The sequence below is a fragment of the Engraulis encrasicolus genome, chromosome 15, assembly GCF_034702125.1.
Source record: "Engraulis encrasicolus isolate BLACKSEA-1 chromosome 15, IST_EnEncr_1.0, whole genome shotgun sequence".
Taxonomy (NCBI): Eukaryota; Metazoa; Chordata; class Actinopteri; order Clupeiformes; family Engraulidae; genus Engraulis; species Engraulis encrasicolus.
In genome coordinates this window covers 33703885-33731333 of record NC_085871.1, presented here as the reverse complement: position 1 = coordinate 33731333, position 27449 = coordinate 33703885, and the positions used below count along the sequence as shown (strand labels likewise).

General features: G+C 40.0%; 2 protein-coding genes and 3 long non-coding RNA genes across 6 annotated transcripts; 1 reads left to right on the top strand and 4 right to left on the bottom strand.

Annotated features, from left to right (window-relative positions):
• Window positions 1-904: 904 nt before the first annotated feature.
• LOC134464244 (zinc-binding protein A33-like) lies at window positions 905-2998 on the bottom strand. The gene is made up of 3 exons (XM_063217719.1): window positions 2982-2998; window positions 2180-2298; window positions 905-1446 (listed from the first exon to the last, which is right to left on the bottom strand). The coding sequence occupies exons 1-3, from the start codon at window positions 2996-2998 to the stop codon at window positions 905-907; spliced, it is 678 nt and encodes a 225-aa protein (XP_063073789.1).
• A 549-nt stretch (window positions 2999-3547) lies between these two features.
• LOC134464243 (E3 ubiquitin-protein ligase TRIM41-like) lies at window positions 3548-3973 on the bottom strand. The gene has a single exon (XM_063217718.1). The coding sequence runs from the start codon at window positions 3971-3973 to the stop codon at window positions 3548-3550; it is 426 nt and encodes a 141-aa protein (XP_063073788.1).
• A 4562-nt stretch (window positions 3974-8535) lies between these two features.
• Window positions 8536-22590, bottom strand: LOC134464604 (uncharacterized). Its single transcript, XR_010037971.1, has 6 exons — window positions 22502-22590; window positions 20346-20448; window positions 20119-20217; window positions 19193-19298; window positions 15161-15227; window positions 8536-8943 (listed from the first exon to the last, which is right to left on the bottom strand). It is a non-coding gene; the product is annotated as an uncharacterized LOC134464604 (long non-coding RNA).
• On the top strand, window positions 10880-12741 carry LOC134464601 (uncharacterized). Of its 2 annotated transcripts, XR_010037969.1 has the most exons (3): window positions 10880-11350; window positions 11718-11844; window positions 11999-12741. It is a non-coding gene; the product is annotated as an uncharacterized LOC134464601 (long non-coding RNA). The 2 variants fall into 2 exon arrangements; XR_010037968.1 differs by having other exon boundaries at window positions 11718-12741.
• On the bottom strand, window positions 12840-14775 carry LOC134464603 (uncharacterized). Its single transcript, XR_010037970.1, has 3 exons — window positions 13999-14775; window positions 13318-13365; window positions 12840-13215 (listed from the first exon to the last, which is right to left on the bottom strand). It is a non-coding gene; the product is annotated as an uncharacterized LOC134464603 (long non-coding RNA).
• Window positions 22591-27449: the final 4859 nt, after the last annotated feature.

Sequence of the window (27449 nt, the reverse complement as noted above, 5' to 3'; positions counted from 1 at the left end):
GAAGCTGTAACTAGCAATATCAGAGGGTAGCATAAAACATGTACCGTAGCCTACACTGAAAAAAATTGAAGGCTCTTCACAGAACTTTTAGTTGTGTTGTGGGGGTACCTAAATGTTCACAGACGAACATGAACAGCTCTCTGAAGAACGTAAAAGTTCTGGGAAGGATCCCAAGGTCCCAAAGAAGAACCTTTAGGGTGACAATCAAAGGGTTCCTTAAAGAACCTTTGGATCTCTGGGTTCTTTGGGGAACCTTGAAGAAAACCTCAGGAACAAATTTGTCTCAAATGATAGATCCTCTGAGATCTTTTAGGTTCTTTAGAGAACTTTTAGAGGTTCCTCTACATACTGTAGTAACAAACTGAAGGTTTATTGGGGAACTTTTCATTTTAGCAGTGTAGATCAGTCATTCTCAAACTGTTACCCCCTTATTTTCATTATCAAAATAATTATTTGTGTGTGTGTGTGTGTGTGTGTTGCTGTTGAATGTAGGCTATTACTGTAAATGGTATTGATTATTGAGTCAGAGGTGTACCCTGAACGTTTGTGAAAACTTCACATGGGTCACAAGTTGAAAAAGGTGGGACACGTGGTGGGGACACGTGATGCCATATGTTGCTTGCATTGCTGTTTTATCGGTCTATAACAAATTCCTAAATATAACCCTTATTTTAAATGACCTAGCTAGACAGTGTCACCATAAAGTTGGCAGCAGACTTTATACGTTGATACAGTGTGTAAGACAACATTAGGAAATTACTTATATTATATTCTTTCAAAATGTACTATAACACAGGTACCCTCGAATGCAGCATGTCTCTCTTTTTAACCAAACCACTACTTCATTCGTAAAATTCCCTTTTGGCTGAAAACTAACAACAGCAACAATATTTCAGTAATCCAGTCAATCATTCGCAATTAAATCACATGCATGTTTTGGAAAGCAGAGGCGTAGTGGACATATTGAACTTGTAGTATTGAAGTAAGGAAAAAGCGCCTCCTTGGAGACATTGGTGAAGGTGTACAAAGGAGCAATTGCATCCAAGTCCAAAAAAGATAACTCCCCACGTTCACAGTTCAATGAAATTCGAATAATTCGGGGTTGCTGGTCCACTGTGAGCTCGGTCCATGCCGTGGTGCCGGCACAATACTTCCCATCCATGTAGTAGATGCTCCATAGGTCATCCTCTAGCTGCATTGCCTTTCCTCTCTTGTTTTGGGCTGACTGCTTCACTACGCCAAGGGCCCAGGAGTCATTGTCACCAACATCGACATCCCAGCAGTGAAGACCAGTAGTGAAGCCCTTGGACCCCAGCACACCGATATGGAGTCTCTCTGGGTTGTCTGGACGTTTCTGCTCTTCCTCCTCAGTGTGTGAAAGTGCAGTGAGGTCCTCAGATACGATGAGTTTGGGAGAGGCCGTGTTTGGGTCAAGAAGCATGGGATCTGCACAGACAAGCAAAATCATAGTTAACAGCTGAGACGTTAAAGCAGACATTGGCTGTTGCCCTTTTTGTTCAATGCTTTTTTAGTAGGAGAATAGAATGAGAAAATTCAATGTAGCATATGGGAGCACACTTGACTCCTGCTCAAAACAATGGACTAGACGTTTTTGGGTACATGCAACAGATCGCATTGCAGTTGCAGTGCAAATAAGGTTCACACAACTTTTGTCTGAAAAGTACGGTTTCATTTGACTGACACTGACGTGCGCAGACTCATCACTTTATCATGTTGATACAAATAACCTTCAAGTATAGCAGTGGCCGCGCTCAACATCTAGAGCAGTGTTTCCCAAACAGGGGTACGTGTACCACTAGGGGTACGCGAGCATACTGCAGGGGGTACTTGGAAAAATGTAATTTTAACAAATGTATGGAGATTAGTTACACTGGTATAGAGAAAGTGATATAAAATGTTTAGGGTACAAGACAAAAAAGGTTGGGAAACATTGATCTAGAGTAAAACAAATAACATTTGGTGCGCAAAAAAGGTCAAACTTAAAGAGGAGAAAAATCTGGCTGAGCCTAATTATTTATTTATCAGATACCACCATGTCCACATGCAGACGCGTTTCAGCCCTTCAGCCATCCTCAGGAGACTCAGCTCGTGAGTGCAGATTTTTCTCCTCTTTAAGCTATAAATAACCTCACACGTGCACCTGTTCACAACTACTCACTCTGCGGTTTATACGACTGTCTCCACAGCTGGTGTTTCCAAAAGCATATGTGTTGGACCATGTCGATGAGGGTGCCTGTCAAATCCTCTGGCTTACTCAGCGGCTTTGTGCACTCCAGCCTGTAAGATGTTAATGGCCACTGTGAGTCAACAGTATATTTCCTCCCCCAGGCAGTCAATATTGATATGATTATGCCAAGAAAGTAAATATATCCTCTATATAACAGCATTAAAGTCTATAGTAATCGTTTGAAGGAAATGAGTGTGTGTGTGTGTGTGTGTGCGCGTGTGTGTGTGTGTGTGTGTGTGTGTGTGTGTGTGTGTGTGTGTGTGTGTGTGTGTGCGCGTGTGTGTGAGAAAGAGAAAGAGAGAGGGGTGGGGGACTGACCAGTAAGGAAGTAACAATCGAATATGGGAATGGAATGCCCAGACATATTAACCAATATGCCCTAGCAATGCCCTATCTCTAGTTAGTTAGATAGTTGTAACTATGCCAGTTATTAACATACCTTTGTAGATTCGAATAGTATGTCTGTAAAATAGAAGAAAAAAGAGAAATGGTTGTTTATGAATTGTCATTACAAGACAAGAGCCATTTACAATACTTTAAAACTGAGTAAAAGGGTACTGCGCTATGCATGTACTGTAGAGAACATTATGAACTTCATGAACTGACTTCATGAAATCAACTTAAAATATGTATATATTTGGTCAACAAACACTAAATGTATTGAAGATATTGACATTATGAAGATATTGACGTTATGAAGTGAATCAAATTTACTACTGAAATACTACCGTACCTGTAGAACCAGGACATTGTTGGTCTCCATTTCCTTTTCAATTTTCTCCATCGCTTCCTGCAAACTGCTGATCTCTCTGCAAAGTCTTTCCATTTTGTCCTCCATTGGCTTTATTTTGTGCTCTCTCTCCTCTCTCAGAATCTGAATCTTCTCTGCTTCTTGCTCATGGAGAAATGTATGAAGTTTCTCAAACTCCTTAATTATGTGAAGTTCTGCATATAGAGCCTGGTTCTGAAGAGACAGTAGAGGGGCCATTATTTACGTTATCTATCTCAATAGCCACACAGAAATGTTGGTTATTGTAACTGTACTGAACTGTACCGTACCTGCATGTAAGTCAGGATGTTTTTTAGTTCACCTTCTTTTTGCTTCAGATTATCCAAGCTTTCATGGAAAATCGAGAGACCACCTTTACTTTCCTTCTGCGTTCAGACAAATGAACAAACAGAACACCAAAAAATGAATTGCCGTACATGCATGCATAAGAAATTGTGTGAATGTTAGGACAGTTATTTACCTACAGATTGTAAAGATACAAATATCAACCTTTTATTCATAGCATACTATTAAATAATTTTAATCACCTTTAAGTCTTCTACAGCCTCTTCGATGGGAGAGCAGGTGTGCTTCTTATGCATCTTGGATGTGTGGCAGATGACACAAATTAGTTGCTTGTCCTCCAAACAGAACAATTTCACCTTCTCGTCATGCAGAGGACAGTGCAGTTCTTGCTGAACAACAGGCTGTCCTTCATATCTCCTTGTTCTTACAGACTCGCAAAGATTCTTGAAGGCGAGGCTTAGCGTGGGTTCCTCCGATGAACATTCCTTTTTGCAGATGGGACACAGGAGTTTTCCCAAGTTCTTCCAGTACCGCCGCAGACAGTCCTGGCAGAAGCTGTGGCTGCACTTGATCACCACGGGGTCAGTGAAAATGCCATTGCATATCGTACACGTGAGGCTCTGCTCAAGGAAACATGCATCGCTTTCCATCATGGCCCGTCAATTTGGCAGAAGTGCTGGTGGATTTGGCTTTGTGTTTGAAGTGAAGTCAGAGTTTAGCTTGTGTGGGTTGGACATTGCTTTTCCCCTGCCAGTTGACGTGGACCCAAGGGGGGTCCTCAGGGCTTGCTTGAAAACCTGGCATTGCACCCTGGATGGGATTTGGAATGGAATGTCTTTTGTGAAGCTCCGTGCCCCTCACAGGGGGATGTGACTGAATTTTTTAGTCGACATCGACACCATTAGTATAGGCCTACTTAGCTGGACATGTGTGCATGTGAGGGTGTTATTTATAGAAATGTGTCAGTCTGCACAATTGTGTTTTGGTGTCGGTCAAATAATTAAATACAAAGGTAGGCCTACTCCAACTGCATGATACCATACCACATAGCCTGAATGTAAAGTAAATTATTATACATTTAAATTTTAGTCAAAGTTGTCACCATTCTTTCAAGCAGCAGCAAGGCTAAGTAGTGAGCTGTTTAATGATGGCCTTATGAAAAGGCTCAACTCAAATAATCCTTAAATTTGGTTCATTACACACACAGTTTGTATAGCGCTGATGGTCAAGGTCACAGTGTGCTACACTTGATTGGGAAAAGGATGATCAACAATGAACAAATAATTACCTCTTGGTCTAACTAATACTTACTGAATGAGGCATACAGCAGCACAGAAATGAATAGACTTTCTCATTCAGTTTGTGTTACAGGTCCAGTGAGAATTATTGTTCAAGTGTTCATTATGGAAGCTTATCTTGACCCCTCACAAACGTGTTCTTGCTTTAACCCTTACTGTAGGCCAGGGATGTCAAACTGAGGCCCGAGGGCCAAATCTGGTCTGCGGAGTCATTTTATTCGGCCTGCGAGATCATTTCAAATGTGTATTACAGTCAGTGTTGCCAGATGGAAAATGCTGAATTATCATTCCAAAACCTCAAAATTATCGTTTTTGTTGGATTTTTGGGACAAAATTATCGTACAAGGTCCAAATTGTTGTTTCAACGCATCAAAATGAACTGAAAAACTGAAATGATCGTACATCATTGTTTTTTTGATCGTACGGAGGTCAAAATTGACAAAAGCATGGTACAAATCAGAGGTAAGAACGGGTAAAAAAATCCAAGCCCGAACCGACATGGGCCCATGGGAATTGGGCCGGGCCCGGCCCGAGGCCGACTAATTATTGGATGTGTAGGCCCGAGCCCGAGGGAAGCCCGAAATTTCAAATTTTATTTATAAGGAGGGGTGATCTATGATAACAAATCAAAGCCCTTAAATTAAAGCCATTAAAGTATTTTGTTACGAAATCTAAGTTAAATAGACTGTATAAACATGCAGGCCATCTTTTATATTTCTGTGTATGCTGCACTGCAGTGCACAGAGGTTACATTAAGCGATAATCCATCATTGACGCTTTTTTTAAGAGTTGGCGGAAAATTTTAAGGGCGTCCGTCATTTTGACCGGCTGATCATTGGGCCATAAGCCACAGCAGCAGTACGACCTTAAAAATCTAGCGCGGCACTTTCACAGAGAGAGACAGCGAGACAAAGAAGAACAACGACGCGAGCAGCAGAACAGGAATGAAGGAGTTCTTGAATTGCCATTGCAAGAGTTTATTAGGCTACAGTATGTGTCGGGTTGATGAGGCGACCTCTGTTTTTTGCAGACCACGCGTCTCTCGTGGCCAAAACACGGCCGAAATGCCTCAGCGCACTGTGATGGGAGGGAGAGGCGAGGGAAAGCGCGTGCATTCTAGCAGCAGGCACTGCACTGCTGGATTATCAACTGACGTGGAATATTATTAACGCACAGCCTACATAGCCTATTTATTTATTTAAAAAATAAAAAATAAAAAAATAAAAAAACTGTCAACGATAGAGAAGCCGAACCCGACCCTACCCGAACGTAATGAGTGACATTTCAGGCCCGACCCGACCCGAAATTGGCTCGGGTTCGGGTTCGGGCTCGGGCCTGGGCCAAAAATCATAGGTCTAGTACAAATACAATAATTATCATACATCTGGCAACACTGATTACAGTTGGCCCAAATACACCAATGGGCCTTCAGTCAATTTGAGTTTGACACCCCTGCCTTAGGTTCTCATTGGTGGGCTCAAGATAGAGCCCAAGGAACTGTGACCTCTGCCCTCACATGTGAAGGGCTGCATAGTTCTGCATGGTTATATACTATGTGTCTTGTTTGAAACAACTAGGTTGGCTATGGCCTGGATAAATGTCCAGCCATTTTGACATGTTCATTATTATCAGAATTTTATTATTTTCTTGTGTTCCCCATTCCCAAACTTGTCCATTTTCGTGAGTTTTTTTCACATTCAAGTGAAATTCCTGTGCATTCACGTTCAATGGCTGCTGTATTCACTTTTAGTGACTGTTGGTCTCTCAGCATAGACCGTAGTCTCCTATGCTTTAGACATCAGTTTATTACTCGGCTGTGACAAAACATGACAGAATTTTAATAAATGCCTACTTTATGTAAATATGATAGACGTGATACTTTTTTATGGACAACCTATATATCACCACCATCATAGCACTGGATTTAAGTTATACATTCAAATTTGAGTGGAGTGGCGCACTTGGGGGGGGGGGGGGGGGTCATGCCATATATGTTCTGGGGATATTCATGCACTATATGTACTGTATTTACAGTAGGCCTTCTGCTTTAATGTCTCAGATATGCCACGTTTCTATGATATGCCATGTTTTTGCTTGTCCCTGCAAATCCAATGATTATGGACCCAAACACAGCCTATTCCAGCCTAGTCATCTCTGAGGATCTCACTTAACTTGCATACACAGAGCACATACCCAGAGCTCCAGACAACCCAGAGAGATACCATGTTAGTGTGCTGGGGTCCAAGGGCTTCACTACTGGTCTTCACTGCTGGGGTGTCGATGTTGGTGACAATGACTCCTGGTAGTAGGGGCTCTAAGCCGAGAAATCGTTACGCGCTGGATAGAAGCATATCATTCGGTACACATGTTCCTTGAGTGATTTGAAGACATCCTAGAAGGGGTGCCCCTGGGAAAAAAATTGTCTACCATGTCATATACAATATTTCATGTTGGTAATGCATTACATTGTTATTACATGGCATTATACTTAGCTGAAAATGTTAATATAGTCCTCAGCAGAGATGAAGCAAGGGTAGTCTGCTTGACCAGATTGATAAAACTACAAAATGTACATAGTGTGAAAGTATGGGTGAGTCTGTGCTTACGTGCTTGACATCATGTAACATTGTGAACGATTTGAGAAGATTCTTGGTCTGAATTAAAATGAGCATTGCCCACACTAAAACTATGGTGAGAATAGACTGCTACTAATGCTCGATCTGAATGGGATAGTGTCAGTGCAAGATGCCCTATGTAAAAACATTATTGTAGTTTTTACAGTAACTTACTGGCAGCTGGATGCCAATAAATTACTGTAATATAATTTACAGTACCCTTACTGTATATTGGTTTACAGTACCAATCAGCACTACTGTTAATCCAGTTACAGTACCAATCTAAAGTACTGTATGTCAGTTTACAGTACCAATCCAAACTACTGTAAGGAGTACAGTACTTTACTGGCATCCAGCTGCCAGTAACATTCAAATTACTGTATATCAGTTTACAGTACCAATTCCAATTACTGTATATCGATTTACAGTACTGATCCAAATTATTGTAAGGAGTACAGTACTTTAATGGCATCCAGCTGCCAGTAACTTTTTCAACTACTGTAGTTTGTTTTACAGTATTTTTGTTGTATTTTAATTTACAACATTCCGCAAGAGAATGTCAGGGAGCTCTACAAAGGCATCACATTCTCCTATAATTCAGATATTCTAGTTACCAGTCAGATCAAAAACACATTAAAAAGTTTTTAAAAGCTACAAGGTAAAGAAATGCTGCAAATGCAAGAGATGCAATCAAAATGTTTAATTAAAACTGGTTAACAATTTAACAACATACTCCAGTAGGAAGAGGGTCCTGCTTCTCACAAATGCACAATCCATAACCTTTGTATATAGTTGAAGAGTTTAGATGCAAAACCCCATAAGTGCCATTTCAGAAAATAATCTTGTTTCATTTTTATTTAATACAAAGCTATCAAAATTCCACATTTTAAAAATGTTATTTATGTAATATAACTATTCATATGTATTATCAAGTACATGAATGTAAACCAAACCAACAATGGGGTTCTCTAAAAATATAAAAGTGCAGGTCTTCAGAAATGGAGTTAGGGGGTTTTGCATCTGAACTCTTCAGTTGTATACATATTTTTCTTTTTTTTATTTCATTCACATTGACAAATAAAAAGATTCTATTCTATTAAAATGAGATACCCCAAACATTAATCAAGACAAAACTGTTGTATGGTTTGTGGTGGGTGCTTCAAATTCCAATGTATGCAAAATGGAAAACAGTCCAATATCTCACTTCCTGTTGGGCGTGGCCATATGCTCGTATTGACCTTTTTTTGTTCATCTTAATGAGATAAGTACATACCACAAAGAAGGTCCAGAGTTCGTAGCTTCAACTATATTCTATAACTATAACTATATTCCAGCCCCGAACATCTCTGTGCTAGGGTGCGCAATAGAGTCACTCTTTTAAAAGTCTTATACATGACACAATATCGAAAAACTGTGCCAAATAAGTTTTGAAACGGGGAGAAGGGGGGAAAACACAGCAAGAACAACAGGGCCTCGAGCCTTTGGTGCAATGCTCGGACTGAACTACTTAAAAGAAACAAGTGATTGGAACTTCAAAAGGTCAAGCATTAATAATTCAGCCAGTCAAAATCAACAAGTTCCCTGATGAATGAAGCAACAACAGGGTTGACACTGCTGCTCTTCCTTTGCACCTTTTTACCGGTCTTCTTGCTGGTGATGGACTTGGCCTGGCATTTGGAGCCCTCTGGGTTTATTCTGAGAATGAACCTGTAATCACAATAGGATACAATTAGGAATTCTGAAAAAAGTTTAATTCTCGTGAGTCTTACACTATCCAGCCTTTTTCACACCCAATTTTGGTTAGTCTTATTGAAGTGATATTTCATGTTGTTCCTATTTCTATGCTTGATGCATGCTGCGTAAACACAGTATAAGCGCTCCCTCCATTCAGCCCCCGGTGATGCGGCTAGCTGCCTATCCACGAATGCAATGATTCTGGGATCAGACAGACATTGTTCACCAAGCACACACACACACACACACACACACACACACACACACACACACACACACACACACACACACACACACACACACACACACACACACGGAGCCGGGGGAGGGAGGGACAATTTCAAAAAACATATACTGTCGAGTTTAAATTCAAGTTCCGGTCTTGTTTAGGGAATGCCTGTTGTTATCCAATGTCCAATGTCAAATCAAACGTGCAATATGCTGACAATGTCCTGTCATCATCCCACAGTTACAATGATTGATTAACATGCAGCACTTCCGGTGCATCTAAAGGAGGCTGCTGCAGGCGGCTGCTGAAGGCGGAGACGCATCCCAAACGAGTTTTAATTGTTGGTAACGCACGAGTAGACGCGTTACTGTTATTTATGGGTAACGTAGTAACATAACGGATTACTTTTAATTAGGGGTGGGCATCTGTGTTTAGCCGGACTGAGCCCTGAGGAAGGTCAGTAGACCGAAAGCTTGGCCTATTAAAAAGAACACAAAGGGGATTTAAGTGTGCAGACATTTTTCTTTCAATTAGGGGTGGGCAAAAATGAAAATCTTTAATCGCATTAACTCAATGACTTTCTGTGATTAATCGCATAGCGCGCGAAATCCAAAAATAATAATAATAAATAATAAATAAAATAAAAATATTTTATAAATTAATAAAATAAAATAATTAATTATAATTTGCATATGTACTGTGTAGATAACCTATGTAGGTCCAATATAATATTCCACAATGGAAATGTAGGCTATTTGCCAACCTATCAGTCTAAATTGTATAGGCCTACAGTAGTAGGCTATGCCTATCCAATGTAGGCCTACTGAAACAAATTATTGCATACAATATTACACTAGGGCTATTTAAGATTGTAGGCTACTGAAACGAATATATTAGAAATTAGAAACTCAAATTAGGATGGTCTACATGGGCCTACAAGAAGAAAAAAAAACTTGTCAATTAAAAAAAACCAGGCATGAGATATGTCCCGCCTTCTCTCACTGTCAAAGACTCCCACCTTCTCTCTTATCTGTCTCTGTTATTTAAGGTGTTTCAGCGACTAGAAACTAATTGACTGTCTGTTGGTATTGACAGCAATTACATCTTTCAGTTTCAAAACAATAACGTTGACATGACTAACACTATCTTAAATGCATACGAGGTTGCCGATGTTGCGAAATTATACCATGTTGATACAGCCTACTATGCACGCGAAGCGCCATGTAGAAACTGCAGGCATGCAAACAGGTCAGGGGTGAAAAAGGTGACAAGGGCACGACGCGGGGCGGCGCAGCGCGGCGCGGGGCGGAGCGGCGCAGTGCAAGCGCGCAAACGCAGGTGCACACGTGTGTGTTGTGCGCAGTGGATGATCTTGTATAACAGTCTCAGACTAGGGGGGAGAGGATTTAGCTAAAAAAAAAGTCATAAATGGTGAATTTTGAGCATACTGTAGTTATTAGCGACCAAGGGACAGTGAACATGAGAACTGCCAACCTTACTCCATGACTTAGCTGTCATGTCTGATGGCGGGTTGGGTAGATAGCTTGATAAAATAGGTTTTTATCATGATAGAGCAGTGGTTCTCATAGTAAGTTTCCCCAACACCCCATTGACCTCATCAAAACCCTTAGTAGGCCTATTAAAAATAAAATAGGCCAAAATGCCCCCAAATGATTACCTGATTCCTACCATCTGATATGCTTTCGCATATACATCTGGGACCTGCCCCCAACCGACGCTCTTCCAAATGAACCATTTTTTTCAAAACTCTTGCATGTGATTGGATTAAGAATCTGTCCGTCATTTTGACTGACACGCCATTTCAGCCACTCCCGTTGACTCAATCCGTGACGTAGTTCACAGCGACACCACGCAGGAGGCAAGACTTTTCATCACAACAAACATGGCCGCGGCTGGAAGTAAACGGAGTAAACTTTCTATAAACGAACATTGCCCTATGTGCAGGGGATATCTAAGGACAAATGGTAATATCTGCAACCGCCCATGGATATTTGAAGAACTTCCCTACGGGAAAGGGTAAACCAGCGCCCAGCTGAACTTGATCGAAACTTGTGAAACTTCTCCGAAAAATCCTGTCGCATGCCTGAAATGCCTGCTGTAATTTAACCCAGCGTTCTCAAGGTACGTACGGTAAGTCAACATCTTGAATCTTGATGCAATGGTTGCTCTGAAGTCGTGCGCAAGCACAATATGACAATTGTTCATCCATACATATGTCAATATTGTTATTGGATATGATTGGCGTCAGGGCATCTTCCTCTTAGCCTCTATATGCTAATCTAAATGGTTTACTGTTTACATTGCTATCTGTAGGCACACGCAATATGATCGTTTCACTTTTATTTGATTTATTGATTCTTTTATTTCTTTGATTTCTTTATAACCTCGCTGGGATTGTAACCTACGCACATGTCCAACGACAGATATGTGTAAAAGTGTCTGCTTGCACTGTATTACAAACTATCACCATCATTAACAACAAGTCCCCTTCTCACAGATGCAGAAATGCAAAGCAGGGCCAAACATGCTGCATTCAATGGGTACGAAGACGGTGTGAGGAACAACATAACAGCTCTCTTCCTGGTGGCAGCCATGGAGCACCTAGGGGCTTCATTAAGTGTCAGGTACCTCTGGAACAAAGATTTACATTACAACAAATGTATGACCCCAGTTAAAGCTGGTGCCATGACAGTCTGTACATATTGGCTTTGTAAGATTACATCTAAGCTAACCATACTGCACATTTTGCATTATCTATCTTTTTAAATGTGTCAACAGATATCCCTGACGGCTTCCTACCTGACCACATAACCATGGGCTCTGAAGAGGGGAAAAAAAGGAACAGGCTACATCCGGTAGTGGCCCGGGTGTTCAACAAATGCCATTTTCCACATGCAGTCCAGGAGGGAGACGTATAACTATACTGTAGATTTGATATTTTTACAAGGCCTTTAGCCACAGTGTGCCCACAGCGCACTGCTCGTAATTCTGCAGGTAAATTTCACTCTTTCGCATCGCTTAGCCCACAGCACCTTAACAACTTGAAGTCATCAATCTGAAGTCATTTTTAGAACATAGTTGTCCCGGTCTCACTGAAACAAACAGCAGATTGGACCAGCATGTCTATTGGACTCCTGCAGAAAATCATGGTGAACAGACAGACAAATGCACACTGGAGCACATTATGTTGCTAGTCACACAGAGGATATTTTCAGAGAGGCTGAGTTGTTTTCACCCCCCCCATCTAGTCATGACATTCTGATAAATCGCAAAAGCAGTAACCTGTGGCGCAGGATCAAAGCTAAATTGAAAGAGCGCCAAGACTAATATAAAATTGGTGGAGTAAATGCATGTACTGTAATAATGTATGTAAATAATTTGTGTATGTAAGTAGTGTATATAAAATAACCCAGTGCAACTTTTTTTTCCATAAGATTCTGTTGCCTTTCTGTGAATGCATATAAAAAAGGTTAAGGTATGTTGTGTCACTTGAAGTAAATTAAACTGTGCTCAACACTAAACAGTCTACAATACTTCTTCCTTCTTTACATTTTTTTAATCATTGCTGCTCAAAGAAAAAAACATGGCAACAGTTTTCAAATGTGTTATTTTATTTACAGTTCTTCTATGCAAAAACAGTCATTCATACACATTTGTACAACAGCATGTACGAGGTTGCGGCAAAGCACTGCCAGCTACTACGCTGTGGTGTTTCACTGTCAAAATACTCATCCTTTTAATCAACATAACCTGGGATTCCCTGCACATGCAACACTTTGAAAACAGGAAGGTTGTTGGTTATGTACTATTATGTTAGATCAAAGATATAGGGACTAATGCTCTTCTCATGTTTCTTCAATAAGCTGTGATCCAACCTAGTGCAAACTGTCCTGTTGGGTGGGCTCACTGTTGAATGGCACTCTCTCCATATGTAGCAGCTCTCTGTGTCCCATCTTCTGTGACTGCAGATGCCATTTAAGCCATGACAGGCATGTCTGAAAGACATGGTGCATGATGTTAACAGGTATACTAGACAACCACACTTTTCCTCCTAATGACAATCGGTGCAGGCCTACTAATTTACAAGAGTGACTCACCCTCTTTGCTGTGACGTTCTCCCAACTGAGCAGGAAGGCCTTTCATTCCTGGTGGTCAGAGAAGAGCTCAGTTTATACAATACAGCGGATATTGAACATGGGCAAATTTGTAACGTGTTATGAGTCTGTGTAACATAAGCAGCTCACACAAACTGGTCAACCCATTCTACTGGGTAGCTTGTTTAGCATAGTGAAACCCTTTGAATGTCAGTTTCACACACCACGAAATACAATGAAAGACGGCAGCAAACGATATCAACCATTTCACACGTTTGCCAAGTCATCTTTCAAGACCAGAATGTCAACTCACAGTCACAAACAAACGCAAAGCAAATGTCTGTACACTAAAGTATGCATCGGGCACAGTTGGGGGAGGAGAGAACCAACACCATTGATTTTACAAGGACAATGTAATATTTACACGGACAATGTGTACAGCAGAGTTAACAGAGTTTTTTGAACATCACAGGGGGAAAACATGACGAAACTAACAGAGACATAATACAATGTTATGACCAAGACTGTGACGATACATGTCCAAGTTAAGATTAGTCTACAAGTAAACTACGATAAACCTAGAAGGCCAGAATGTGAACTCACAACCAAACGCAATGCACATGCCTGTGCTTCATAAATGGAAAAAATGCATCAGGTTCATCAACAGTAGATGCTGAAACTTACCATTTGTAGGTGACGTGAACCTCATCGACAACGATGCCCAGTAGATTCTTCTGGTACAGGTCTGAGGATAGCATGGTCAGTCATTTGTCCTTCAGCCACGACTCGGGGCTACCGAAGACCGGCTGGCCTGGCAACGTCCCTGAAGTATGTCTTCCTCCCAGTTCCATTGCCGTTAGACCCGTTAGATTTCCAGCCTCTCTGACTTGGTCCTCCATTAACGCAGCCAGGGGGGACACCACAATAAAGATTGGATCCTGCACTTTCCCCATTACTTTAGCACGTGAAATATAATCGGGTGGGATAGAACGTCTGGGAGTGATAGAACCATCTGGGGCTACACGTCTGGGAGTGTCCATCTCACAGCGGCTTTAGCGACCAGTGGAGCCAGCTCAAACTTTTGCCAAATCCGGTCGGAAGAAACGCAAACACATCCTCGCCGCCAACAAACGCCTTAAGCGCCGTCATTTGTTCGTATTTCAATGCCTGAACATTTGGAATACAAGACAATACCGTGGAAATAGCCGAATCCATTTCAGCGCACTGAGTACTAGTACTACAGCGCGCTGCCATGTTTGTTGTGAAGTGAAGACTACACTGCTGTCGCTAATGCTTTACATCACATCCGCCCATAACTCCGCCCATCCATTCAAAATCCCACCCGCGATTCATGATTGGCTGTACACATTTTCCAACTCCAGCGGTCTCACTGCTATTCAGATGGGGTAGTGAGGCATGGGAACGCCCCCGCGTGACGTAGCCGAACGCAGCCAGATGATGTGAATCAGGTTACCAAATGACACTAAGCACCCCTCCTCTCATCAGTCTCCTAACACCCCCTCAACACTTGCCTGGTTGTCATCTCATGCATATTTAATCATCATTTTCAGACAACTTGCAATAGGCTACAAAAAAATCTTTGTCAAAGTTTGAATTAGCTACTGAAGTTTTACTCAAACTACTCAAATTTTAGCCTATTCACCTAGTATCTCTTTTAATGTCTCCCTGTAGAAAAAATGAATAGGAACGCTCCAACTTTGACCTGGAAAAAAGTGTGACATTCCAACTGGTTTCATTGTTGGCTAAAGTCTGTGCTGACTTAAGTCAGTATCTGACAAAAGTATCTGACTAAGCTTAATTACTCATTCCATTGTGTTCACCTTACCAAGTGCAAACAGCCTTGGGGCGTTGGGCAGAGAAAGACTTGCGACATCTGCTGCAGTAGCAGTGACCTAAAAAAAAGACAGACACACTTAGCATCTTGCAGCATTACATTACATTACACTGGGATTCACAGTTGTTTTAAAGGTGCACCATGTACGTTTGTGGCCAGAGTAGGTATTGCAACTATGATTCTCATTGAAACTGTGCTGCCTATTGCCAAATTTGATCTTTTCGTGAAAGCTTTGGGACCATCTAATTTGTATGATGTTGGGGTTTCACCAATGTCAAATCGCATCCCTCTACGAATTCACACTACCAGTGTTTCCCTTACAGTGAGTAAACTATGGCTGCCCGCCATAGTTTAAATTTGGCCGCCATAGTTTACGAAAAAAAGAAAGTAAAAAAAAAGAAGGAAAAAAATATATTATTATTATTATTTTTTTTTTTTTTTACCAATTTCCGTTTTTGTTACAAACGATTTGAATTACAATTTCCTTCGCATTTTCCTCCTGGAGTAAATACATCAAGTGCTTGAACCACAACCACAAGTGCTTGAAAGACAGAGGGATCAAAAGCCTAGTCAAGTTGTTGTAGTTAACTTGGGTTTGGGAGCAATACAAAAAAAACATTAAGAGAAGGGACAGTTGGGATGAGTGTACTAATATTCCCCAGGCTTTGTTTTACAGTTGTAATGAGTTAGGTGACAGGCCTTCCTTGACACAGCAGAGGAGACATCGGGCTGCATATAGAAATGAATGTGTAATGAATGTGAATATAGACATAAATGTGTAATATGTTGTTCAGTCCTTTTAATGGAAGGAATTTTGAAAAACTGGCCCTGTGACCAGCACCCCTCATGTAGAATGTGTACGCCTATATGTGTGGGGGAAAAGGCATAGCCTACCCTCTTAGACCCATGTGTCTTACAGTATGTTTCCACGATTTAGGAATGTGCCAATAGAGATGTGAAGGGCGGAAAAGATGGCCTATTGGCAGTAATATTCCATATTAACGGTGCACTGTGTAGGATGGTGGCCAGAATAGGTATTGCAACTATACTGCTCAGTGAAACTGTGCCGTCTAATGCCAAATTCTATCTTGGTTTTCATTAGTATTTACTAAATACCGTATTTTTCGGACTACAAGTCGCACTTTTTTTCATGGTTTGGCTGGACATGCGACATATACTCTGGTGCGACATATATATGTTTTTTTCTCCACGGGAGAGCACTATGTGCGCAACTAGGCCTATGTTGTGTTGCCTAATAGGCCTACCACTGATAGAAAAAATGTTACAACTTACCACAACAAAAAATAGCATTTACAATGACGACTGAATAGAAATATACCACCCAAAAGAAGTTAATATAGCCTACTGCTGAGTTCAAGCTGAAAGTAATTAAATATGCAGCCGAAAATGGTAATAGGGCAGCTGAACGAAAGTTTGGATGCAATGGAAAACTGTTTGAGGACCGGAGAAAAGCGGAGGTAAATGTGCATGTTGTGAAAAAAAGCCATCTGAAGATTCAAGGCCCACGTCTAGAAGAAGAGCTGAATACAGGACAAATGTGTTCTCGAACAACGCGCGCGCTGCGAGTCAACGGTCTTGTTACGGGCTCCATGACATTGCCAAAGAAATGAATAGGACTTTTTGCGGAAGTCAGGGACCTCGTGGATTTATCGCGTTATGCAATGCAATCCCCTCTCGTGGATTTATTTGCGCTATGCAACGCAATCGCCTCTATCCGAGAACGAGCGTCTGTGTTATTAAAGACAGTCAGCCGACTTCCAGGTGAAAATCGGTCATTTCCGCGAGTTTCTGACAAACGAGCACAACGTGACACTACCATAGGCTACACAACATGGATAAATCCCCTTCACCTTTGATACCGTCATGGGTTGAAGTCTCAGAAAAGGGGGTAAAGAAAGGCGTGCTCTGGAGACGGAACAAAGTTGCCTCGAACCCTCCCACGGTCCAAACGCAAAGCAATGCCGAAAATTGAATGTTGTTCTGACTACAGGGCAACATGGCGCGTTATCACCGTTTCTTCTTCTTTTTCTTTTTGTGGTTTTATGGCGGTTGGCAAACCATCTTAGTTGGTGCATTACCACCACTTCTGAATGCGTTGCCACTGCTTCAGATGCTGGTTTATAAAACAATGCAGTCTTTGAGCAGCAGCTTACCATGCGCCAGCTATTACAAGATTCCATGGATAGAATAACCTTTCAAAAATGTGCGACGATTAGTCCGGTGCGACGTATATATGTTTTTTTCATCTTCAAAATGCATTTTTGGGCCGTTGCGACTTAAACTCCGGAGCGACATATAGTCCAAAAAATACGGTAATGAACTAATATTTACTAATATGACCAAATTATGTTAAGCTTTTCAGCTAAAATGTCTATTTCTGGAAATTCAAAAATGGCGGACCATGGATAAGATCTCCCTTTTCATGTATGAAAAGTGCCATTTTCCCAGTCACAATGAATTCTTACAATGTGATGGGGGTGGCAAGTAGTCACGAAAAAGGCAACATTTGTGTATGGGCAGTATAACTTCTGAAAAGAACCTACTAAAATATTACTCAGTGCACCTTTAAGGGTGAGGGACTCAGCTAAGATCCACTAGTATACTGGGGACCTTGCCATGTAAGGGAACCCCTGGCCTAATTCATCATTCGTCATTGCTCTTCCATTTGTGGTCTTAGAGTGCCATCTAGTGGATGATTTGTACAATTTCTTTATGTTAACTGAATGACTGCAGAACACACAAGCATGTCTACGGTACATCTTTAGTAGATAAGAAGCTCTAAAAAGATGGCCAGAATAGGTATTGCAACTATGTTGCTCAGTGAAACTGTGCCGTCTACTGCCAAATTCTATCTTGGTTTTCATTAATATTTACTAAATACCGGTAATGAAGTAATGTTTACTAGTATGACCAAATTATTACCGGTATATTAAGCTTTTCAGCTAAAAATGTCTATTTCTGGAAATACAAAATGGTGGACCATGGATAAGATCTCCCTTTTCATGTATGAAAAGTGCAATTTTCCCAATCAGAATTAATTCTTAGGATCATTCGTCTCTGCTCTTCCATTTGTGGTTTGACAGTGCCATCTAGTGGATGATTTGTACACTTTCTTTATGCTATCTGAATGACTGCACAAGACACAAGCATGTCTACATATTTAGTGTCCCCACAAATCTACAATACCCTTGTTAACTAGGAAATAGAGTCCTATGTCAAAAATCCATTTTCATATTCTATAATCCATATATAATCCTCAGATTCCAAAATTAAAACCTACGTCAAGTTTCCAGAAGAGCAAGGAGTCTTATCTGTGCAAGCGAACTATATACAAACATACAGGAAGTTGTACTTCACATGCAATCACAGAACAAAAAAAAATATATTGATGAAACTACCAGAAAAGCATGACCCTACAGTTCTGTCATATTCCAAACCTGAAACCTACGTCAAGAACAAGTCCACAAGACCAGACCAAGGAGTCTTGTCTGTGCAAACGAACTATATACAAATATACAGAAAAGCATGACCCTACAGTTCTGTCATATTCCAAAACTGAAACCTATGTCAAGAACAAATCCACAAGAGCAAGGAGTCTTGTCTCTGCAAGCGAACTATATACAAATATACAGCAAGTTACTTCACATACAATCATAAAAGTGAAACCAAAATTATTGATGAAACTACCAGAAAAGCATGACCCTACAGTTCTGTCATATTCCAAAAACGAAAACTAAGTCCACAAGAAGAAGGAGTTTTGCCTGTGCAAACAAACTATGTACAAATAGTACTTCATATCAAACACAATCATTTGCAGACATGGTCCAGGGGGCTCAAGTACGACCAGAGAGCAACCATCCAGCAATAAGGATATCTTCTCAGCTGCATACAACATTAATTTGCATCTCATATTGACAGCATGAAATACATAGCATGTTTAGCACTTTGACTTTTATAAAATACATGGATTGGTTTTGTGTGAATTCATGAACTTAAACTCACCTCTTGCAACAGTGTTTATTTTCTCTGAGGTACACCACACCAGAGGAATCACTCAGTGTAATCAGACAGCTTCCATGTAGGATCCTTCAGTAATATTCTCAGTCATCTGCAAAGCATGACAGCACAAAACGTGAACATGATTATGCATTTATAGGCCTAATTATTACAAGAAAATAATAAAAAATGATAACACCGTCACCACCACGACACAATATGATGATGAATAGGCCTAGAGTATGAAACATCTAAAAGATACATGTCTGTATACATGTAAAATGTTTTGTTTGTTTGTTTGTTTTATATCATTGATCATTTTCCCAGACGGATTGACAACAGATGGCTCAAAGAATTCAGTGTGCTAAACTGGAGGGCAAAAAGAGCAGATTATCTCTCTTTCTGGATATTTTACTCATCACTTGAAATTAAATCTAAATCTAAATCTAATCTAAGATGTCAAACATAGAGGAGGAGTCCTCAACGATCCTGGAAAATACAACAAATTGACAAAATGTAACCCAAATACTCCAATCAATGAAACGGTGGGCTCAGTGTCATTGGCCTAACAGCAGAAGGCACTAAGGGTGCGTTTGTAAACTGCCGCTCCGAGCACATAACATATTGGTCATGTCATGTATGAGTGTGTTATTCAGACTGTTAGATAGTAGACATTTGAAACACACATTTGGTGCAGAGTTATAAAAAAATGCTTACATTTACAAACTGATTTTTCTCAGCATTTTTAGACATGGTGCTACAAAGGGGATTAATGTACTGTAACCAGGCAGCTGCCATTATTCCTTAACTATCCTGTCAAAATAACACACGGCATGAACAGGACGCATCTCTGATTAACAGTGTGTGCTTCAAACTGTTAAGACATTTGAAACACACATACATGTGGTGTAAATTTGTGAATGGTTGCTAACCTTTAGAAATTCTGTCAATGTTCAGAAGCATTTGCAGATATGGTCCACTACGACCAGAGCTACCATCCAGCAATAAGGATATCTTGGCCATCTTCTCAGCTGCAATAATAACACACAACATTAGAATGCATCTCATATTGACAGCATGAAATACAGAGCAAGTTAGAACTTTGACTTTTTAAAAATACATGGATAGGTTTTGTGTGACTTTATAAACTTGAACTCACCTCTTGCAACAGTGTTTATTTCTCTGAGGTACACCACACCAGAGGAATCACTCCGTGTAATCAGCCAGCTTCCATGTAGGATCCTTCAGCAATATTCTGTCATCTGCAAAGCAAGACAGCACAAAACATGAACATGATTATTAGGGATGCACGATGTATCGGCCAGATGTATCGGTATCGGCCAATATCGGCCGATATTCAACACATCGGACATCGGTCTGATGGATGAAACTGGGCCGATGTTAACGCAGATATTTTTTTTTATATGTTACGGTTCTAAAAGAATGGACTTGACGATGACTTTCACTGTTTGTCTTCTATTTTGTCTCTATTTTTTATCTAATTATCACAGGGAGTTAAAAAGTGTTTTTGGAAATAAGACGACATTCAAAAATTCTGTTTGTTTGCATCATTGTCATCTCTTTTTTTTTAAAAAGAAAGAAAAACATCGGTATCGGTTAATATCGGTCATCGGCCAAAACCGCAATATCATAATCGGATATCGGCCGAAATTTTTGACATCGTGCATCCCTAATGATTATGTATCAATATGCCTAATTATTACACAAAAATAAAGTTTGAAAAATGATAACACCACCATGACACAATAGGCTGTAGACCTACAATATGAAACATCTATAAGATGCATTTCTTAAATTGTTTTCATTGATCATTTTGCCACACGGATTGACACCAGATGGCTCAAAGAATTCAGTGTGCTAAGCTAGAGGGCACAAAGAACAGATTATATATATCTCTGGATATTTTACTCATCACTTGAAATGAAATCTGATGCATAGCCCACTTGTTAAGACCTCTAACATCACTAGGCCTACTAGTAGATCCAAAAAGGATGGGCAAAGAAATCTAAATATTTATTGCAGTAACCATACAAATTAAGCATCTTTGATCAAGCCAAAAATTAAGCACCAATTAAGCACAAAAATTACACATCTGGGTGTTTCTGGGCTCATTATTTCAGGAGAAATCTGTCAAATAGGTAATGCCTATTTATTGAAAAGAACACGATCTGATGGCTGACAGTGGTTTCTCCCTGAACAGAGAGAACAGTCCAGAGTTGGCAGTAACAGAATGGGACAAAACAGCACACTGTGCACAATAACAAGTTCAGAATCAGTTTACTTACTCACTTCCTTTACACAACGAACAGGGAAAGGCACATGTGTTAAAACATACTTTAGAGCAAGTGTATAGTCAAAATGAGTTCGTTTCTAACAATAAAAATCAGGCATAAGTTGTGGCTACTTCAAGCTTCTGAGTCAGCGAAAAGATAAGCTGATGTTGCTAATGAAGTTCTAGATAGCTCTTCTCTATGGTATTTGTGTTTTACTTTGATTCAAGTACATTAACTGGATATCTTCAGAGCATAATTATACTCAAAGGGAGTTCGTTTTTAACAAAACAAAAAAAAAATACTTTAGCTAGCTAATGTTGCTAGCGGACAAGAGATTCATTATTCAGTTTGGCTAGCTCTAATGTTGCTAGCGGACATTTAGCTAGCTCTTAACTTTGGCGCCAGCAGGCTTACAACACTAACTTGGCATGTTGTAACTTCAGAACAAAATTATATTCAAAATGTGTTCGTTTCTAACAAGAAACCAATATTAAGTTATGAATACATCGGGCTATTTCAAACATCCCTCAACAAAGGCAACATGATTTAACCGTTAGACTATAGCTAATTGTTGCTAGCGAACCACCTCATCATGCAGCGCTAGCTCTTTCAGGTGAAGAGGCCGGCGCAAACAATCTCTGGCCGGCGGGGAAGCACTCCCTTCGGCCCTCCTCCAGAAACCACTGATAGCTATGTTGCTAGCGGAAATTTAGCTAGGTCTTGACTCTGACATGGGTGTTTTGGCACCACTGGACAAGTTTTATAGCTCTTTCGAAAAAAAAAAATATTGTAAATTTCGTAGAGTTTGTTTCTAACAAAACACAAACTTTCCAACAAAGTTGTGAAAACAACCTAGGGCTAAGTTAGCATACCGGTAGTTATAATAGTGGCCTGTTAGCGGAGGTATGGTCTGAAGACAAATTCATTGCAAATTACCATCCTGAACAAGAAACTGTTTCGTTATTCACTGTATATATGGCATTGTCTTGACATTATTAACGAAACATTGAAACGAACTTACCTCACAAAGTGTTTGAATTTCACCAATATCTCAAACGGCTTTCCTGCAGCACAAAGATGGCGGCTTTGTCAGAAAATTGAGAAGCAGAGTTACGTACTTGACGTTTAGCGTCAGACCTGCGTCAGTTACCAATTAACATTTGCTTAACTAATGATATTACGTAGTCATTTTTCAACCAATCTGTTATTAAAGTTAACCAATATCTTTGTAAGATAACCAATTTGTTTGTTTAATAGTTACCAATGTCACAGTTAATTTGACCAATATTGCCTCAACCAACGAGATTAGTAATTTTTTTAACCAATCTCTTTTAAGGGTGTAGGTCTATTCAAATAGAGCAACGTTGTGGTTGGTCAATTTTTTCCCGGGGATTGTACTACTGTAAATTAATTTACAGTACATCAGTACTGTACATAAGTATCCGTTTATTACCCACAATACTTTGCTCTGCCCAGTAGTGTACTGTATACTCATATACAGTAGATTGTTGCAGGGTTTAAAGTAAGTTACTGCCAGAATTGCGAAAAATCGTTACAGTGTAGGTAGCAGGTTCTCCATCCTCTAATTTCCATAACAGATAAACGTATTTTATTTGTATGAGAGAGGGTAAAAGACAGGACCTTTCCATATGTATGAAGAACCCCATAAGATCACCTAATTCTATATTTTTACAAGGCATTGTGCATATTGTGAGAGCATTTCAGTCATCTTTAGAATGGCATTACAGATTACTCAATATAGGCCTACATGTATGCCACAGTATGGCTTCAGTTTAAATTAAATGGAAATGATTTCTTAGTATATGTTGAGTAAGAAGACAGAGGTAAATTGTTTTTTTTTTTATTTGCAGACAAGTCCTCACCTAGTACTTGCGTCAAAAGTTGTATTAGTTAGCTCAGTAATCATTGAGTACTTAAGTTGCTATCAAAACTGACAGCTGATGGACAACATGTACCATAGGTCTTGTGCCGCCCTTACCCATAGGAGAAATATCTATATAGAAAAACAATTATCATATGAAAGTAAATCATTACCTGTACTCATTTTCTTGATATGCAAGGCACACAAATAGTCTGGGAGGAAGGATAGTCTATCATACCCCCCCCCCCAAACAAAATGCCACAAGACTTTTTTTTAACCTTCAAGATTTTGAGTGGTAACAGTAACATAACTCATTCCCACTACACCCTTTTGCATAATATTGTACATGTCCTCAGAATGCTCTACATGTTTCAGTTCTATGTAGTTGTACTGTACAGGACAGTACAGTGCAGTGCAGTACAGTACAGTACAGTACAGTACAGTACAGTAGCATACAGAACGGTGCAGTATAATAAAGTACAGTAGAGTATAGTACAGTACAGTACAGTAGCATACAGTACGGTGCAGTATAATAAAGTACAGTAGAGTATAGTACAGTAGCATACAGTACGGTGCAGTACAGTACAGTACAGTAGCATACAGTTCGGTGCAGTATAATAAAGTACAGTAGAGTATAGTACAGTACAGTACGGTACAGTAGCATACAGTACAGTACGGTGCAGCACAGTACAGTAGTATATAGTACGGTGCAGTATAGTAAAGTAAAGTACAGTACAGTACAGTACAGTACAGTAGCATACAGTACGGTGCAGTCTTATTAAGTACAGTACAATACAGTAGCATACAGTACGGTGCAGTCTGGTACAGTACAGTACAGTACAGTACAGTACAGTACAGTACAGTACAGTATAATACAGTAGCATACTGCACGGTGCAGTAGAGTACAGTACGGTATATCACATTACAGTACAGTACAGTACAGTACAGTGCAATACAGTAGAGTACAGTATAGTCTTGATGACTTTTAGGCTACTTTGACTTTAGCCCTCCAAAGCCAATAGGATTTCCACATGCTGTTGTTTTAAGTTTTTGAAAGACTATTTTAGTAGCCTATGTGAGAGAGGGAAGGCAGGCAGACATGTTTTAAATAAAGGACCACACCCACAAATAAAAAATAACCAGCAAACAATAAATTAAGTGGTTAGGTAGCCAACATGTCATCTAGATTAAAGCCAAAAGTAGATGAAAAACAGACATGTTACCATTTTGCTCTTTTAAAATATAAAGTATCTGTCAATATACTGTATATATGATATATTCATAAATGCCCTTATCACTCCATTGTACACTTAGGACTGAGATATACATATCTGAACATCAGCATACATTTTATTTTGTAATGGCCTATAGTAAATCATCCAAGCTGTCACTGACACTTGATATGTACATGTATTATTGACTTGATTGATATGAATATTTCAGTTGGACTCCTAGGCTTAAATCATTGAGGGGGTCCTAAGGAAGTAGTAGTAGTTTGTGTGTGTGTGCGCATGTGTCAAGTCAAGTCAAGTCAAGTAGGTTTTATTGTCAATTTCTTTACATGCACTGGTCATACAAAGAATTTGAAATGACATTTCTTGCTTTCCCATACAGACATAGACTAATCTAGGTAAGGACATAGACAGTATAGACATAGACAGTACTTATACATGGACTTAAGACAGTATGGACATAGACAGTGCTCATACAGACATTTAAAGTGCAAGACTGGACAACAGAAGACTTGTAGAGGACATACATTAAGAGGTATTGTTGTGCTTTTGTGCTTTTCCTAAAAAGTCCTTTATAGCGTTCTGACATGGTAATAGTAGCATTTTGAAGAAAAATAAATATTAAAAAGGTCTGTCAAGTACACCAGCAGCAGTGTGTGTGTGTGTGTGTGTGTGTGTGTGTGTGTGTGTGTGTGTGTGTGTGTGTGTGTGTGTGTGTGTGTGTGTGTGTGTATGTGTGTGTATGTGTTTAGTGCAGGTAGAAGGTGCGGTGTGCGTCTGTGTGTGTGTTCGTGTGTCTGTGTCTGTGTGTGTGTGTGTGTGTGTGTGTGTGTGTGTGTGTGTGTGTGTATGTGTTTAGTGCAGAAAGTGCAGTGTGCTTGTGTGTGTGTGTGTGTGTGTGTGTGTGTGTGTGTGTGTGTGTGTGTGTGTGTGTGTGTGTGTGTGTGTGTGTGTGTGTGTGTGTTTTGAGTTAGTGCAGGTTGAAAGTTCAGTCACAAGTATAGTAGTGCAGGTGGAATGTTCAGTCGCAGATATGGTGGTGGGGGATGGGGGGGGTTGTCAGTGGCCTTGCTGGCTAGAGGCTGACAGTGGAGGGAGAGTGGGTTGAGTGTTCAGTGGGATTAAAATTATTGTTTGCCATCTATCTTTGTCTGAAGAGCAGACTGAGTGTCTGAACCTGCTAATGCTAGCATGCTAACATTGGGAGAGTTATGTGTGGCCCAGTTCAAGGGTTTATCTCTTCTCCCCTAAATTTTCTAACCACAATTTTCTTTTTGGATTTTATAGATATGACCCACTGCAAGTTTTTCAAACTCTTAATGAATGTTGGTTCAATAGCTAACTGCCCAGAAATTAGCTCTCAATTGTAGAGTGATCTCATTCTGACCATGGTTTTTATGATTTTCCTCTTTTTGAATCTAAATAAGACGTATATAACATTGTTTTCATGGTAAGTTTTGCACATATTTTCAAAGTTCAGTTTGTATACATCACACACAAATAGGTGGATTGGCCCATAACACCATTATGTCCAGGCAGTACAGCATTTTACTACTATTGGCTCGTTTTGGGCAGCCATCTTGGATTTACCCCATAAAAATGACCTTAATGATATTGAAATTTGGGGCACCCCTTCTGAAATGATGGAGAACACCCTAAGGAAGGTCTACACCGATTTTGGTGCTTCTATCCAGCGCGTAACGATTAGGCCCTTTTTGGACGGTAAGAGACCCAGCTATGGGCCATTGGTGTAGTGAAGCAGTCAATCCAGCACAAGAAGAGAAAGAGACTTAAAGTGATACTGTCCCATTTTTGGAAATTAGCTTATTTTACACCTCCCCTTGAGTTATATTATAGTTTTTTTACCGTTCTCCTACACTTTCAAGCGTTCTCTGGGTGTGGCAGTGCAAAATTTACCTCCAAGCTAGCAGTTAGCCGCTAGCTGGTCTCATAGGACTCAATGTTAACTGACAGCATTGAGGTAAAATTTGCACTGCCATACCCAGAGAAAGGTTGAAAGTACATGAGAACGGTAAAACCCTATTATTTAACTCAAGGGGAGGTGTAAAATCAGCTTATTTCCAAAAATGGGACAGTATCACTTTAAGCCAGAAAATGGACTGTGGAGCATCCACTACACCGAGGGGAAGTATCATGCCGTAATCAAGTCTTGGCCAGTGACCAGTAGATCTCTTATCATTTTGATTTGGACTTTGATCATAGAGGGTTTTTTTTTTAACCTGAGCGTGAATCATATTTTGCACACTTCTCCTATTGTGTCCAAGGAAAGGCTTTTCCCATACTTTAACTTACCCTGAAAGTGTGAAACATCCATTACGCCTCTGTTTTTATGTACAACCGCCCACAAGAACCTGCACAACAATGTATTCATTTTTCAGGATTCTTTTTATAGGCAGCGGAAAGACACAGCAATGTGTGCATGTTTCACACGTAATTATGCAAACCTTTTCTTAGGCTACTGGGAAGACACATTTGTATACAACCAACAAAATAATATATTTCTGAACAAGATATTGTTTTATTGCCGCTTCATTGATGATATTTATTTAATATGTTCAGGAAGTGAGGGTGAGCTGTTAAACTTCCATAAGTATTGAAACTCAACTATAATGAGAACATCAAGCTTTCAATGGGGTCTATACATTTTTTGACCTATCAATTTCTATGGTAGTGGACCATTACAAACTACTATTTATAGAAAAAGCACAGGTAGGAACACCTTACTCCGATCTGACAGCTTCCATGCCAACTCACTCAAAAACAACATTCCTTTCGGACAATTTCTACGCCTAGTGGATATGCAGCAATGAGTCAGATATTCAGACCCATGCCAA